The 14,758-nt window shown below is 37.6% G+C and overlaps 1 protein-coding gene across 1 annotated transcript in view; it reads right to left on the minus strand.

Moving 5' to 3' along the window:
- Window positions 1-14,758, minus strand: part of EXOC4 (exocyst complex component 4) — a 715,182-nt gene that overhangs the window by 671,117 nt on the left and 29,307 nt on the right. The window contains exon 3 of the mRNA XM_080931809.1: window positions 13,816-14,010. Coding sequence (XP_080787935.1) covers window positions 13,816-14,010 — 195 coding nt within the window. The remainder of the gene's footprint in view (window positions 1-13,815; window positions 14,011-14,758) is intronic.

The following is a 14,758-nucleotide window of genomic DNA, read 5'->3' on the forward strand; positions in this document are numbered from 1 at the left end:
CGAAGTTCAAGAAGTTATAGGACCAAAGAGGAGATGCTTCACTCCTTCTTAAAAGGGGGAACAAAATAGCCACAGGAGAAAAAACAAAATTCGGAGCAGAGACTAAAGGAAGGGCCATCCAAAGACTGTGGGGATTCATCCTATATACTGTCACCAAACCCAGACAATAATGCGGATGTCAAGAAGTGCATGCTGACAGGTCCCTGATATAGCTTTCTCCTGAGAGGCTCTGGCAGAGCCTGAAAAATATAGAGCTGAATGCTCTCAACCAACCATTGGACTGAGAATGGGGTCCCCAATTGAGAAGTTAAAAAAAAAAAAGACCAAAGGAGCTGAAGGGGTTTGCAACCCCACAGGAAGAACAACAATATCAACCAACCTGACCCCCATAGTTCCCAGAGACTAAACCACCTACCAAAGAATACACATGGAGGGGCCCATGGTTCCAGCAACACATGTATCAGAGGATGGCCTTATCAGGCATCTAGGAGAGATGAAGTCCTTGGCCCTGTGAAGGCTCAATAAGTCAATGTAGGGGAATGCCATGGTGGGGAGATAGGAGTGGGTGGGTGGTGGACACTCTCATAGAGGCAAGGGAAGTGGGGATAGGATAGTGGGATTCCAGAGATAAAACCAGGAAAGGGGATAACATTTGAAATGTATATAAAGAAAATATCCAATAGAAAGAAGGAGAGAGAGAGAGAGAGAGAGAGAGAGAGAGAGAGAGAGAGAGAGAGAGAGAGAAGATAAACAAAAGAAAAGAATTAACTAAAAAATAATTGAATTTTTTTCTATATATGTTTCTAAATAAGCTTCATAGTAAATAAAAAAAGATACTACAAAGAACTTTAAATACTTCTTAGGGAAATTTGTACACATTCACCTCCATATCTGAACTCATCCAAAATCCATTCTCTTTCCCTTCCTACCCTACAACCCTTCCCATCATCAAGGCCAATTCATGAGGCTCAAATATTCTTGGCTGTGTGGCTAAGATCATCTTATCAGTAGTTACACTCAATAGAAAAATCCTTCTTCCTCCCTTCGAAGCTATGATTTGCTAGGAGCTCTTTCATGGGAGGTGGAACTTCATGCCCAACTCGCCTTTCATGCTGGAACTATTGAAGTTTAGGCTTGCAAAGAGCTTGTACGTGGTGTCATAATTACCATGTGTAGACATTTGCAGCTACCCTATTGGGAACCTTTACCCTATCCAACAGAATATCAGTTTCCTAGTCAGCAAGGTTAGAAACTGGCCATAAAGATAATAAACTGGTTTAGAGTAAAAACCATATTTCCTTTAAGATTATGAAAATAAGCAAAATTTTCAAAATGTTTTAAGAAATGACACTAAAAAGAACAGCATGTCATTCAATATAGAATATTATCCATGTTTTTTAACATAGGCATTTAAAAAAACATTTCTGTACAATACACAAACACAGGCCAAATGTACAATTACCAAACCAAAAGTTCAAAACCTTTTGCCTATATCTATATCTACAATAAATGAAGGTATTTATAATGAGAATGTAGTGGGCTACTGAACTACAGTTACATCATCTCATGAAAATGTTGTTAAGAATACTTTAATTGCTAAACACTATAGTGTAAAACTCATCTCTGGAGCAGTCCTAAATTCCTATACAATGTGAGCCTGAGCAAAAGGTTAACTGCCTGATCATTCAACTGCTATCTCTCTGCTCTGTAAACTAGGCTTGCTTGCTGCAGAAGTTCAGAGCTGCTTTTCTGTATGCATCATAATTGTGAGGTTTGCCCTTAAAATTCTGAATCAACTGGCTGCTTCCTGCTAATCTGCTTAAAACGGTCATACTAGAGGTTAACAAAGACTGCTGAACTTATTCAGATCTCTCTAGAGTTTTTCTCCTCAGGTATCCATAATAAAGGACTGTCATGATCACCTGTTTCTTCCTGCATTTGATTTCTCAATTTGATATTAACATCAAGAACTAGAGATTATTATTTCATAGTTAACTGACTGTCTACAGCAACCCTTAGACTTTTAAGTAACTATAATTTTTGTGTGTTGTCGTGAATCTATAGAAACATTTTAAGGAACACTTTGAAGTTTGCCATTCTGAGCAATAACTTCATTAAAGAAATGCTATTCAGAAAATAATACTTTTTTTTAATTTGGTAGAGGAAACAGTCACAGAGATAAATGATATTAGCCGCTATCTCCAAAAGAAATTAAGATACAAGCCAAAAATGAAGAGAAGCAGAAGGCTTCGACCTCCCTCTCCTGGATGGCCCCCTACTCCCAACTATCTACCTGAAGAAACAGTGAGCTGCAGACTGCCAGACACAACCTCCAGCCCCCCTGTGGGTCCGCCTCACACGGATCTCAAAGCAAGCCTGGGACCATGAATCCTACATCCTTCTAGTTCCACATGCTTCTGCTTTGCTGAAGTTAATTTGCAAAATTTTAAATATTTATCAGATAAGAACTAAGAAAAGCAACCTAAGGAAGCTTTAAAGATAACAGGTTCAGGTGTTGCTGCTGTCAGGAGTCATAATGATCACATGTTGGCTATTTAGCTTGTTTCATCTGATGAAAACTGTCAGACTCACAGCTTGTAAAAAAGAAAGAACAATCGCTCTCCCGCAGAAAACAAGCAAACAGAGCAAAAGCATGGCAAAGCAACTGTTTTCCAAAAAGGGTTACCAGAACCCAAACCAGTCCAGCAAGCCCACAAAGGGCCTAAGTGGTGGCTGTGTAACCCTAAATGCTCACTGGTGAGGCTGGACTTCACAATCTGAGGTACTGGTTCATCCACAACAAAAAAATAAATAAAATAAAATAAAATAAAAAAGGAGAAGTTTCAGGAAATATGAGTCCTTGCCAGGGCTGCCTATTTTTGATAAAATAAAAATTAAGAAGTTTGTCCCACAATTTAGTCATTTACTTTATATCAGCTTCTAAAGAGTACAGAGGCTAAAATGGATGGGGTCCTCACTCACGGGACTAAGACTGAAAAAAAGATTACAAAGAGTCTCTTAAAACAACCATCTTGGGCAGAAGCCACATCAACTACACAAGAAAAGATACTGTTGCTTTGCAGCCTGTGCAGCTATTCTGTACAGACCTGAGCTGACACTTCCCTGGCAGTGATCCTCGAGGACAAAGACAATAGTTTTGAAACAATTTTGAAAACCTTCCTAGTTTAACCTTGGAAAGTTCTAGTCTTTGCCTCCTTGAATGTGCCTATAAAAGCTGTCATAGCACGTGCAACAGGAATAAATAAACCCATTTATTCCTGAATAAAAACATTTATTTAGAACACCATTCTATCAGTTATTATTTTAGGCTGATAAACCTAACAGTTTGGGGAGCAGGACTGGACGCTTTACTATATCAGGGACATCAGAGCATTATTGTAAAATGTTGTATCCTTTACAGAACTCTGAAGAGTGTCCTCTTCCTAAAATCTGCACTAAGACCTTTCTTTAATGAATTCCCACTTTGCTAAACACACACACACACACACACACACACACACACACACACACACACACACACACACAGCTTCCCACAACTCTGTATTTAACTGTATCAAATGCATTGGGCACATTTTTACAAATAGACTATAACACCACATGGAAGAGATATTAAGTACAAAAAGTAAATCCTGCTCACAAGCATCTCCACTGCTGCTGTAAACTCAGTGGTGTCACTTACTTCTGTCTATAACAGGACAACTCAATGGTCACAAGACCTAACTACTCGATGAAGGTGATGTCAGGAGTAAAGGAAGTTGGAGTATATAAAGCAGAATAAAAGGACTCCACTCAAGACTGGGAGAAATAATGAAGTTTAGGTGAGGTGAGGTTTAGAGGTCTATAGAAAACACAATTTCTGATGCTACCATCCCTAGAGAAACCAGACTTTTTGGTTCTCTGTGGTTCTACACTCCCAGTGTCTGAAGGGCTCAGGGTTACTGACAGTCTACTACTTAAAACAGACTTCCCAAGATAGATGCACCACAGAGCAAGGCCAAATGCCTGGAGCAAGAATATCTTTTTCCCCTAAATCCTCAGCCTGTATGCTAATCAACAGTTATCAGGTCAGGAAATCAAAACTGTCCATTCTTAAACATTCTGATGACACACCACTGATCTGACCTATTCAGGGCCCCATCTCCCTCAGGAAGCCCAGAGCTACAATGCAGACTCAGCCTGCTCTCACCATTACAAACAGGATGCTGTCTAGCTCCACTCTCCTTTCATTATTGCCAGGATTATTACATGTTTTTATTTAATAAACCTTCATCAGCTCAAATGAAGGGTTGTTATTAGTTGAACTAACAGCCAAATGATAATGCTCCAGAGAGATATCAGTGCTTGTTGGAGCATTAACAAAGAGAGAAGAAGGGTTGAGGTCAAGCACACCTCAAGTAAATGAGGTGATATTGGGTACTCAGGGCTTAATGCAATAGACTGCCTGAGAGATAATGAAATTTACAGGATAAAGCAAATAAGTTATTGATAAGTGTATAAAGAAAGGGAGGGCCTGTAAGATAAAGTGTCAGCAAATATAAAATTATATGTAAATTTCTTCTTTAGACTTTCAAATCTATCTCAGAAAACCAAATTCAAGGAGACCAAATGAGAATTGCAGCTTCATCAAAGACTTTACCATACTACTACCATGCCAGATTCTTATAGAGCTATCCTCAAATGTTCTTTTGATGATGCACCAACGCACTAAAATTTCCTTTTCGTTTTTTTCTTTTCCTTTTTTTTTTTTTTTTTTTGTCCTTCTCTCTACATTTGTATTCTGACACAAAATACTCATATTTTATTAACACTAAAGTTTTTTATGGGGGGAGGGTCTGTCTTGTAGAGCCAACTGGATTTCTAACATAGTCTATCAGCCCAGGCTTCACAGAATGACATTAGTTGATAGAGGAAATGTATGAACCTTTTCTTATGAGATCTTTAAAGGTTAACTAGATGCCTATCTTGTTTTTACTGATGGGGGAGGGTAGTTGTTTTTTAAGCTTTATTTTTCTTCCAAAATGTAAAAGTAGTAAATGTTTAATCAAGGGAACTTAAAAGATAACAATTCACATTGAAAGTTTTCATTCATCAGATTTTATATGTGTGTGTGTGTGTATATATATATATATATATATATATATATATATATATATATATATATATATATATATATATATAAACATGGCTTCTTTTCATTTGTAATAATTTAGGAATATCAGCACATAATGAAAATCTAGGAATGTGTTGTGCTATTATGACAATTCACTCTGGTATGTGAACTAGTATATCACAAATGACTTAAATAAATTCCCTATCTCTAATTCATTGCAAATGTCTTTTTATCACAAATCTTAATGTGATAAGTAGCTATATCCAGGAAAACATAGATGGAGATACTCCTGAGCACAGAATAGTTGAAAACTCTTCATTAACATAAAATTCAACAAGTAGAATTCCAATCCTAGAGTTCTGAGGCATAAATCAAATTAAGATTCTTATTTATTCTTAAAAAAAAAGTTTTACTTTCCCAAGTAAATTAAACTATATCCCAAATAAATTAAACTCTATCTAACACCATATGACAATGAAAAGGACTGTACATGAAGGGTGGGGGAGCTCCTGTGTTCCCTTCAATTTTCAGTTTGCACAGAGATCTCTGAGGAGTATTCAGGTTAAGTTTCTCCACAAGGGGAGAACACTGAGAAAGACCTCCTCCTTTAACGAGGGTCCCAGACACTCCCTTGCCCAGCATCTTATTTGTTATTTTGTGACAAGAAAGTTTTAGAGCAACTCTCAAGGTCTCCATGCTCATAGGTAATGTAGATCATTCAGGAGTATTCTGCATGTGCCTCTAAAGCCACCGGAAATGCTGAGCAGCCTCACCAGCCGCTTACTAACATGCTCTCTGAGAACCCCATGAAGGCAAGGGGGCAGTTTGTATTTATAGCTAAGAAAACATGACTAATGAGGATCAGTGTGAACGTCAGAGAAAACAGACTTTGGAACACGTTAATTCTTTTCTGCCAAGCTAAGTAAGAACTAAGCATTTTTAGATCATAATCAGGCTGAGACTCTAACACCTATCAACACAGGTAACCATCATTTAAACTGGCACAAAGATGGCTAACATTTGACTGAAAACTTAACCAATCAAATATCTGTTCAAAGAAGCCTCTGAGTAAAACTGAAACCAAACTGAAAGGATAACAACAAACAACTAGGACATTATTCTGGACGATTTTTCCTCTAAAATCAAGTGTGCAAACACGTGTAAATTACCTGAGTGAACAACGGTGCACCCTATGGACAGTGAAGAAAACTGCAGCTTGCTCAGTGTAAACAGGCCCAGGACTGCCATCTGTTCTTTACTTCACTCTTGGTACTGACAATGACAATGATGGAGCACATAGCATGTTAAATCTTTATACTGCTTTAAGTTTAACAAGACACACCTTACACGTCACCTTTCACTTTATTCTCATAACCATTCAATAATATTTATCATTTTTAAAGGTAATGAAACTAAAAACAGGGAAAGAGATTCACCTCTCTAGGCTAAGAGCACTGGGGACTTGAGGCAGGACCAGAATCAGGAACACCTCTGAAGCCCTTAACCGAGGTTTGCACTTTTTCCCAGGCTGTTTCCACGTTGTTCTGCCATTCTACACAGCCACCACTGTCATTAGTACAGCTGCACCCCAATCTCAATCCACTGAAACCCTGAAGAACATCAACCAACAGCAAAGATTCAAGAGGCACATGAGCAAGTCTAAAATCGAGCACATAGTCAGTCCGAGCCTATTGAGTCTTAGCCTAGTCAGCTTAACTACTACACTAAACTCTTTCAAACTACATAATCTACCTGAAATATCAGAATAGAAGCCACCCGGGCACCAGCTATAGCCAAACTACAATACAGGATGGCAAAACACACTCCCAAACATTTCTACATAAATGTAAATATCACTATTTAGTCGTACACAAGTACAAATGCTTTATAAGTATTCATACTTTGCATTGATGTTATGATGTTAAGTAAAGGCAAGAACAATTAGCCTTGCTTCATTCCACAGCACAAGCTAAACCCTATACCAAGAATTTCAAATTTGGCTATAAACTGACCAAATTTTGTTTTGGAGACTGTCAAAAATGACCAAAGCTAGCAGCCCACAACCAGAGATTTCAATTTCATCAGTCTGGATTGTGGCCTAGACTTTACAATTTTGAAAGATCCTCAATGAACAGTTAAGAAACCACTGCTCCAGATAAATTAAATGAAAATTGCTAAACTGCATGAGAGGCTCACACAATGAAATAGAATTTCTATTGATTTCAAAAATAAAAGAGGTAAATGAATAGCAGATTTAAAAGACACAAAAATGAAGGTACCTACCAAACTGTCTGATTTGCAAAAACCCTCACTATCAAAGCCAAATGCAAAGAAAAAGAGAGTTGAACAGCAGGAAAAATAGATACTATAAGTTTTGTATTTTATTTCTATAAGGAAAATATGCAGCTACCACAACCAATTCATTAATTTGGGACACAAAAGCCAAGTCAGTCAATAATTTTACTTTAGCTCTTCCTAACTTATCAGACATGCATTTGAGGAAATGAGAGCTTTCAAAGAGGGCTAAAAGCAGCCACAGAGGATTACCCCCAAGTCACCCTACCCCCACTCTCCCTAGTATCCCTTTTATTTCTGCATGTCCCCCACTGAACTAATCACAAGATGAACATTATTGCCATCTTACCCTGCTGGCACCTAAGGTCTTCCAAGGTTAAGACCACCTTCACAACAGTGCCAACAACAGAGGTGACCAAACATTGCACCACTGCATGTTTTGTTTTTAATGGTCTAAGGGCTGGAGAGATGGCTCAACTCTTCCAGAGGACACAGGCGTGATTGCTGGTACCTCCATGGCAGTTCACGCCTATATGCAACTCCAGTTCCAGAGGATCTGATGTCCTTTACTGGACTTCCTGAGGGTACCAGACAAGTACATTGAGCAAAAGCACACATGCAGGAAAACACCAATATATATAAAATACGTACCAATTAAAAAATGGAATGACTATAAATAAAATAAGCTTCAGAGCTATATAGAATTCTTGATTCAAGCCTTTAGCAAAGATAAATGACTGGCCACAAATCATACTGCTGTTAAGAATCAAAGCTAAGATTCAAGTCTAGGTTTCACAGCAACTAAAACCCATACTGGCACACAAAATTCTCAACATCATCTAACAACTTCAACAAATCATATGAACTGAAAATACTACAATATTTTTATTATAGGATTCTAGAAAACTACTCAATTAAATAGCTGCCTTAGACTCTTTATCCCAGACAGGGCCATATTTTCAAAGTATAAGTAAAATACCTCCATTACACAATGCTCAAAGAAAAGCATGCTGGGATCCTCAGGGGAAAAGACAACTACATAAATATGTTATTATAATTATCATAATAATCCTCATCTGACTATATAGCTATAGATTCTTTTTATAAAGGCACATAAATAAAGACAAAATGATTAAAAAGACATTCAAAATCCCTACGATCTCAGGCAGGCTTAGAAATGAAAATTTATTTTAGTCACAAGTCTTATGTGACTGTCAGCCAAAGTGCTTCTAAATGACTTACACTGGCTTGGTTTCTACTGATTGAATGCAATTATGGATTGACTTCTATAGCTGATAAATCAGAACTTGTGTAAGTGGTTTTCAAAGCGTTTCCTACAATTTTCATATGATGCAGACTTCTACACACAAATTCTCCCTGGGAAAAAAAGTTTATAAAAATATTAACTCTCATGAAATACCTTCCTGGTTACTCATGCCACAGGGAAGAAGCTGCTATTCTTATATTAATAATTGTTTCCAGAATTAATCAGTCATTGTACATTAAAACCAGCAGCTGGAGTGTTTTGAGTGATAATGAAACCTGTAACAAGGCATCTTCTGCCGTCTTTTCAAGACAATAAGGGAATTAAAATTTCAATTTAAATGCAGAGGTTTGAAACACGCTTCACTGGCAAAATTACTTCAATTAATGTGAGTGGAATACAAAGCCAGGCTGCAGAAATGTGATGCAGCAACCAGAAATTATGTCATTAATGTGCTTGCACCAACCCAGCACAACACTGCAAAGGTCTAATTTAAACCACACATATCACAAGGCTACAGGCTACAATATTAATCAAGCCTCTGATTTCTGTGTGGCTTCTTGTTGGATCATTTTTAGCTTTTCATACGCCAACAGCAGCTGTTTACCTTAAAGAAGGAAACAAAAGGCTGGGCCTATTTGCAGACATTACCTGTGACAATTTAATTATTTTATGCAATATTCTGGTAATCATATCAAAAGAAGAAATAAAAGTCCACCTAGAAGCCAAGCCTACAGCAACAAGACAGGTCAAATTTTAAAACAGGAATAGCAGGAGGTGGCAAGAGCCATGGGTCACCACTGATTTATTTACTCTGGGTTTATTAACCTACACTGTGCAGGGATCAAATTACTACATATCTATATCTGCACCTGCCTCAAAATGAAAATGCAAAATCTCTGTCAAACAAATCCAAGGAAATCAGTGGGGCTTGAAAAACTGGATTGTTTTGTCTTTACTTTCCTCTGATGCATTTTAGTGAAGATTTCCATTTGGACCCTGGAGATTCCTTAAGTAGATTTTACTTGTAACAGCACATAGCCATGGAGAGAAGAAATGTGATTGTATTTTCAATATGAAGTCAGTAAAAGAGCAGTTGCAGAGCTTACACTACACTCTTATATACCAAGACTGTTGTACAATATTTCTGACCTTTTGGGGATAAGATGGACAAATTGCTGTACATTTGAATACACCAATGTCCTTAATCAAGCACAATTACCTCCTCTATAAAATGGTAATGCCATAAACCATAGATCCCAGCTCTAAGAGTGAAAGAAGTTGACACATTTCCCATATTTACAATATCAGTACATAGTAGGTGTGCAATCATCATATTAGCTCCATTGAAGTTGCTTTTGCTAATTTAAATATTACAAAACATTAGAAATCAGAGTATTTTGCCAAAAAATAAATTCACTCATCAGAGGAGTAAAAGCACAGGTCCTGGAAAAGAAACATCTTTAAGAAATATCATTTCCTCTATGTATTAAAGTCTTTCACATACTTCCATCTAACTAATGATTTGTGAACTCTGACCATCAACATCACTGTTGTGGGAACAGGTAAGATATAAACCCCACAATCAATGATCTACCACATAAATAAAAACAATTATATGATAATGAAATTCATGTAGCTTATAAGGAAAAACATGTAGTATCTGAGATACTCAGAAAGCTGAGTAAATTTAAGCCACGTCCAAGCTGATGGGTCTGGTAATCACTCCTGGAAAACATATAGTCAATTAATAAAGAAAAACCAAGCCAGCAAAATGGCTCAACAGATAAAAGCATTTGTTGCACAATCTGACAACCTATGTTCCATCCCTGGACTCATGTGGCAAAGGCAGAGAAATGATGCGAAAAGGCTATCTTCTGACCCACAGATAAATTGAGACCTTTATGGGAAAGGTCATCCCATCAGGGTGCAGAGAGCTGTGTGGAGCTCAGTCCCACCTGACCCATCTACAACACAACCTCTGCACCTAAGGCTCAGGGACCAGAGTATAAAGGGCAGAAAGACTGGAAGAACCAAAGAAACAGGAAGTTACTACGTGAGTACATCTCCTAGAAATGTCAGAGAAGCTACACCAACATGGTTGCCTACACATGACCTGAACAAGGACAATACCAACAGGCATGCCAACACAAGGGGGAATCTCATGTAGCCCTCAACCCTACACATCCCTAGAAAAAGAACCACAGCACATAAGGAATTTGAAGAGCAAGGATAATAATCCTCTCCAGGTTTTTGAAAAGCCACCAATGGTCATTCAGTGCCAAGTGCTCAGCCCTGAAATCCTGTACACTATAAAGATTGAGCAAGTCATACTGCCATATTTAGGGGGAAAAAAAAAAAAATATATATATATATATATATGGAAAATATATACATAAGGAAAGGGTTGGAGGGAGAAAAGTGGAGGGAAAACTGATATAATAATATTTTAATTTCAAAAAACATATATTTTAAATTATAAATGTTAAATAGAGAAATTAGCAAATCTTTATATATAGCAAATAACTAGACATTATTAAAAAGTCATTATTTTTAAGCCCTCAGAACATAGGTGATACATTAAATTTAATGAATATATGTAAAACTGTAAGTAATACATGATATACTTCTAAGCATTATCAAAAGACATAAATGAATAAGCAAGCATCATGTTCACTAACATAAAGACAAGATTGCTAATACACACACTCCCTTAAAGTCAAGGAAATTCTTTTCATCTTTTTGTGTAATTTGACAAACTGATACTAAACTTACCATGAAAGAAGAGACGGTCAAGAACAGTACAAGTAATTTTGAACAAAATGACAGACCATTTTACAAAAGGGCACAGATAAGACCAACTGAACAAAATAAAAACTCCAAGATACAATACATATGTGAAAATTTGGAATGTGATATCTAGCATTATAAATAAGAAAAAAAAAGATTCAATAAACACAGCCAACTGACTACATGGAGCAAAAATATAATTAGATGCCTGGCTGGCAGAATAAATAAAAATGGACTTTTGATGGATTAAAGAAAAAAAAGAGTAAATTCTGTTAAAAACAATAAGAAAAAAATTTTTTACTTAAAATTATATACCTTAAAAAAGGTTGAGGTTTTTTTGCATTAAAAATTTCATAATAGAAGATATTATGAACAAAGTAAAGAGATAAACACCAACTCAAAAACAATATTCATAACTCATGTAGCAGAAAAATGATAAGTATCCAGAATACAAACCAACCATAAATAGGAAAAAGGAACAATGTATGTAACACGCTGGCCTTGTCTGAGGAGGACTGTTCAGACCCTCCCACTGCCCCAGACACAAAGATTGCAGTTAGAATGAATAATCACTATAATGAACTGCTTCCAAAAGTCTTAGATATTTATTAATTAGTAAAAGAGATAAAAAAAATAAGTAGATTATTCCCTTTTGCAAAGCTGGACAGATGAAGTATATGGCTTATCCTCCTTGCCCTTTCCCACCAAAACACAACCAACTCTATCCTCATACATAGTTAAGACCAGTTGTCCTGGTTTGCTTTCTGCTCCTATGACAAAAGCCACAACTGAAAGCGACTTGGGAGGACTACAGACTACAGTTCTTCGTCAAGGGAGGCCGGGGCAAGAACTACAGGCAAAAGCTCGTAGCAGAAAGCAGTGGAGGAAGGCTGCTCACTGGCTTGCTCCCTCTAACTTAGCTACCTTTCAAACACACCCCACATTCACCTTTCTAGGGAAATTACGGCCCACAGTAGGATAGGCCTACCTACATCAAAGAGCAAGTAAGACTACGCTACACAAACATAAATGCCGGCCAACCAGATCTAGGCCACTCTTCAATTGAGGTTCTCTCTTACAGGGTAACTCCATGTTTGTGTCAAGTTGAAGCTGAAGCTAACTATGACACCAGTCTAGAGGAGAACAATAAAATCATACAGAAACAACTCAGAAGTAGCTTTCCAAGTACACCTCTGTCCTGTTAACAGACTGTTTACATGAGTCCAGTTTCTTTTAGATCCATCAAATGCTACAGTTTTGTAACTTGATTGTTGCCCAAAGAACCATGTGTTTAGGATGCAATCCTCAGTCTGTGGAACTACTGAGAAGTGGAGGAACCTTGAGAAGGGAATGTCCTATGGAAGTGAAGACAATGGCTACAGGACTTTAAAGGACCCCAGGCTCTTCTTGTCTCTCTTTTTGTTTCTTGGTCAACATGAAATGAGTGACCTCCTCTGCCAAATGTTCCCGACACTAATGGCTTGTCCAACCAACCATAAACTGAAACCTCTTAAAACTATAAATAAGCCTGGTCCTTCTCATGAGCTGATTTATCTCAGCCAAGGGGGGGGGACTATAGTTTAATTTCTATACCTTACAACAAAGAATTTGATGAAGTTATTTAATTAAGTTCTGAGCAAAAATTAGTCAACGAAAGGGTAATATTCATTTTTGAAAAGCCTTAAAATAAATAAATTAGCACATAAGTAATAGGGCCATAAAATAACAATCTGAAATCCTAAAATGAACATAATTAACCTAAATAAATCCTAACAACCCATTTTAGTACATGCCATTTAATTAAAAGCAGACACACACCAAAACAGAGATTCAGTAAATCAAACTATGTACGTGTCTGACAAACATATATAAGCTTATCTATTCTATTTTCTAAATCCTAATAATTTAGCGAATTATGCATAAATCAACTAAAGTAATTTCCCATTCATTATGAGCTAAACTGTTACTCTGACAAGACGCTGGGAACAAGTTGGACCTGGCTATGCAGGGCTGTGGCCTGGCTGATCACAAGGTTGAGGCAAGAAGACCGCAAACCCAAGGCCCACCAGGCTCCAGAATGAGTCTAAGACCACCCTTTGGCAAGTGCATAAGATCCTGTCGCAAAAGATTAAAACATAAAAAGTCTGAAGATACAGCTCAGTGATAGAGAGCAGAGTGCTTATCAATCAGAGGACAGAAAATGTGTAATAATAACCATCTAACATTTCAAACACTTGAGCTTGCAGATTCAAAGGCCATTTATACCATGCTCTGTACAGAAGGAAGAGCACTTTCACACCTGTGCAGGGGTGAGCCTCTGCACAGGCTGCCTTACCAGCATGTCAGTGGCGCTGAGGTAGTGCTTGCTGGCCATGCACTGTTCCAGCTTCTGAGGCACTTGCTTGATGTTTTCAATTTCATCCAGTAGGTTCAGAACATGCTTATGCTCAATCCCCTCAATCCACAGCTTACGAAGTTCATCCCGCTTGCAGTGCAACAGCATCTTGCAGGAAAGCAGATTCTCTTTTACCTACAATAAAGCACGTTTGACCTTCAGTGGGTTCACAGTCTGGCCTAACCTGGTGAGTTCTCCTCACTGGTCCAGCTGTGTGTACCAGTTCCTCATTCCCCCTGCTTACTCCCCGGGTGATCCCCTTGCAGAACTCTAATCCTGATGTTGGTACTGAGTCACTTGTGTGCTTCACTACCTCTCTGTGTTTCTAGTTTTTGTCCCGTGAAATGAGAAAACTACTTCTAGCATACCTCTGAGTAAAGCTAGAAACAATTCGATGGATATCAGGCACTCCGCAAATATGAAGCACCATATAAATGTGAATGAATGATCGGTAGTATAAGAGCCCCGTGCTAATCTCCCTTCCCCAATTGCCCTTGCAGCTGACGGCCACTTGGCCCACACTTACAGCTCTAGCACTCACTCCAGCCAAAGTTTACAACCCAGGATCTCAGTGATCACCCCAAATGACCAGAATGAAATTAGGCCCAACAGTAAAAAACAAATAAACACATAGATAATCTCAAAGAGACATGATAGATATTTTTTTTTGCTTCCCATTTTAAGCATCAGTTAGTAAAATTAATACTGAATAGACAATCTCCAGCATTCTAACTGTGCGAAATATGTGATAAATAAAGGTAGAGAGGATTGGGGATGAAGGGGATTGGGGGACAGACAGTAATCACATTCACAACATAAACTCATTTTCTACCCTTAAAATTTTCAATATTTAAAACATGGAAAAGGAATTTTTACAAGATGA

The sequence above is a fragment of the Micromys minutus genome (genome assembly GCF_963924665.1).
Source record: "Micromys minutus genome assembly, chromosome: 18".
Taxonomy (NCBI): domain Eukaryota; kingdom Metazoa; phylum Chordata; class Mammalia; order Rodentia; family Muridae; genus Micromys; species Micromys minutus.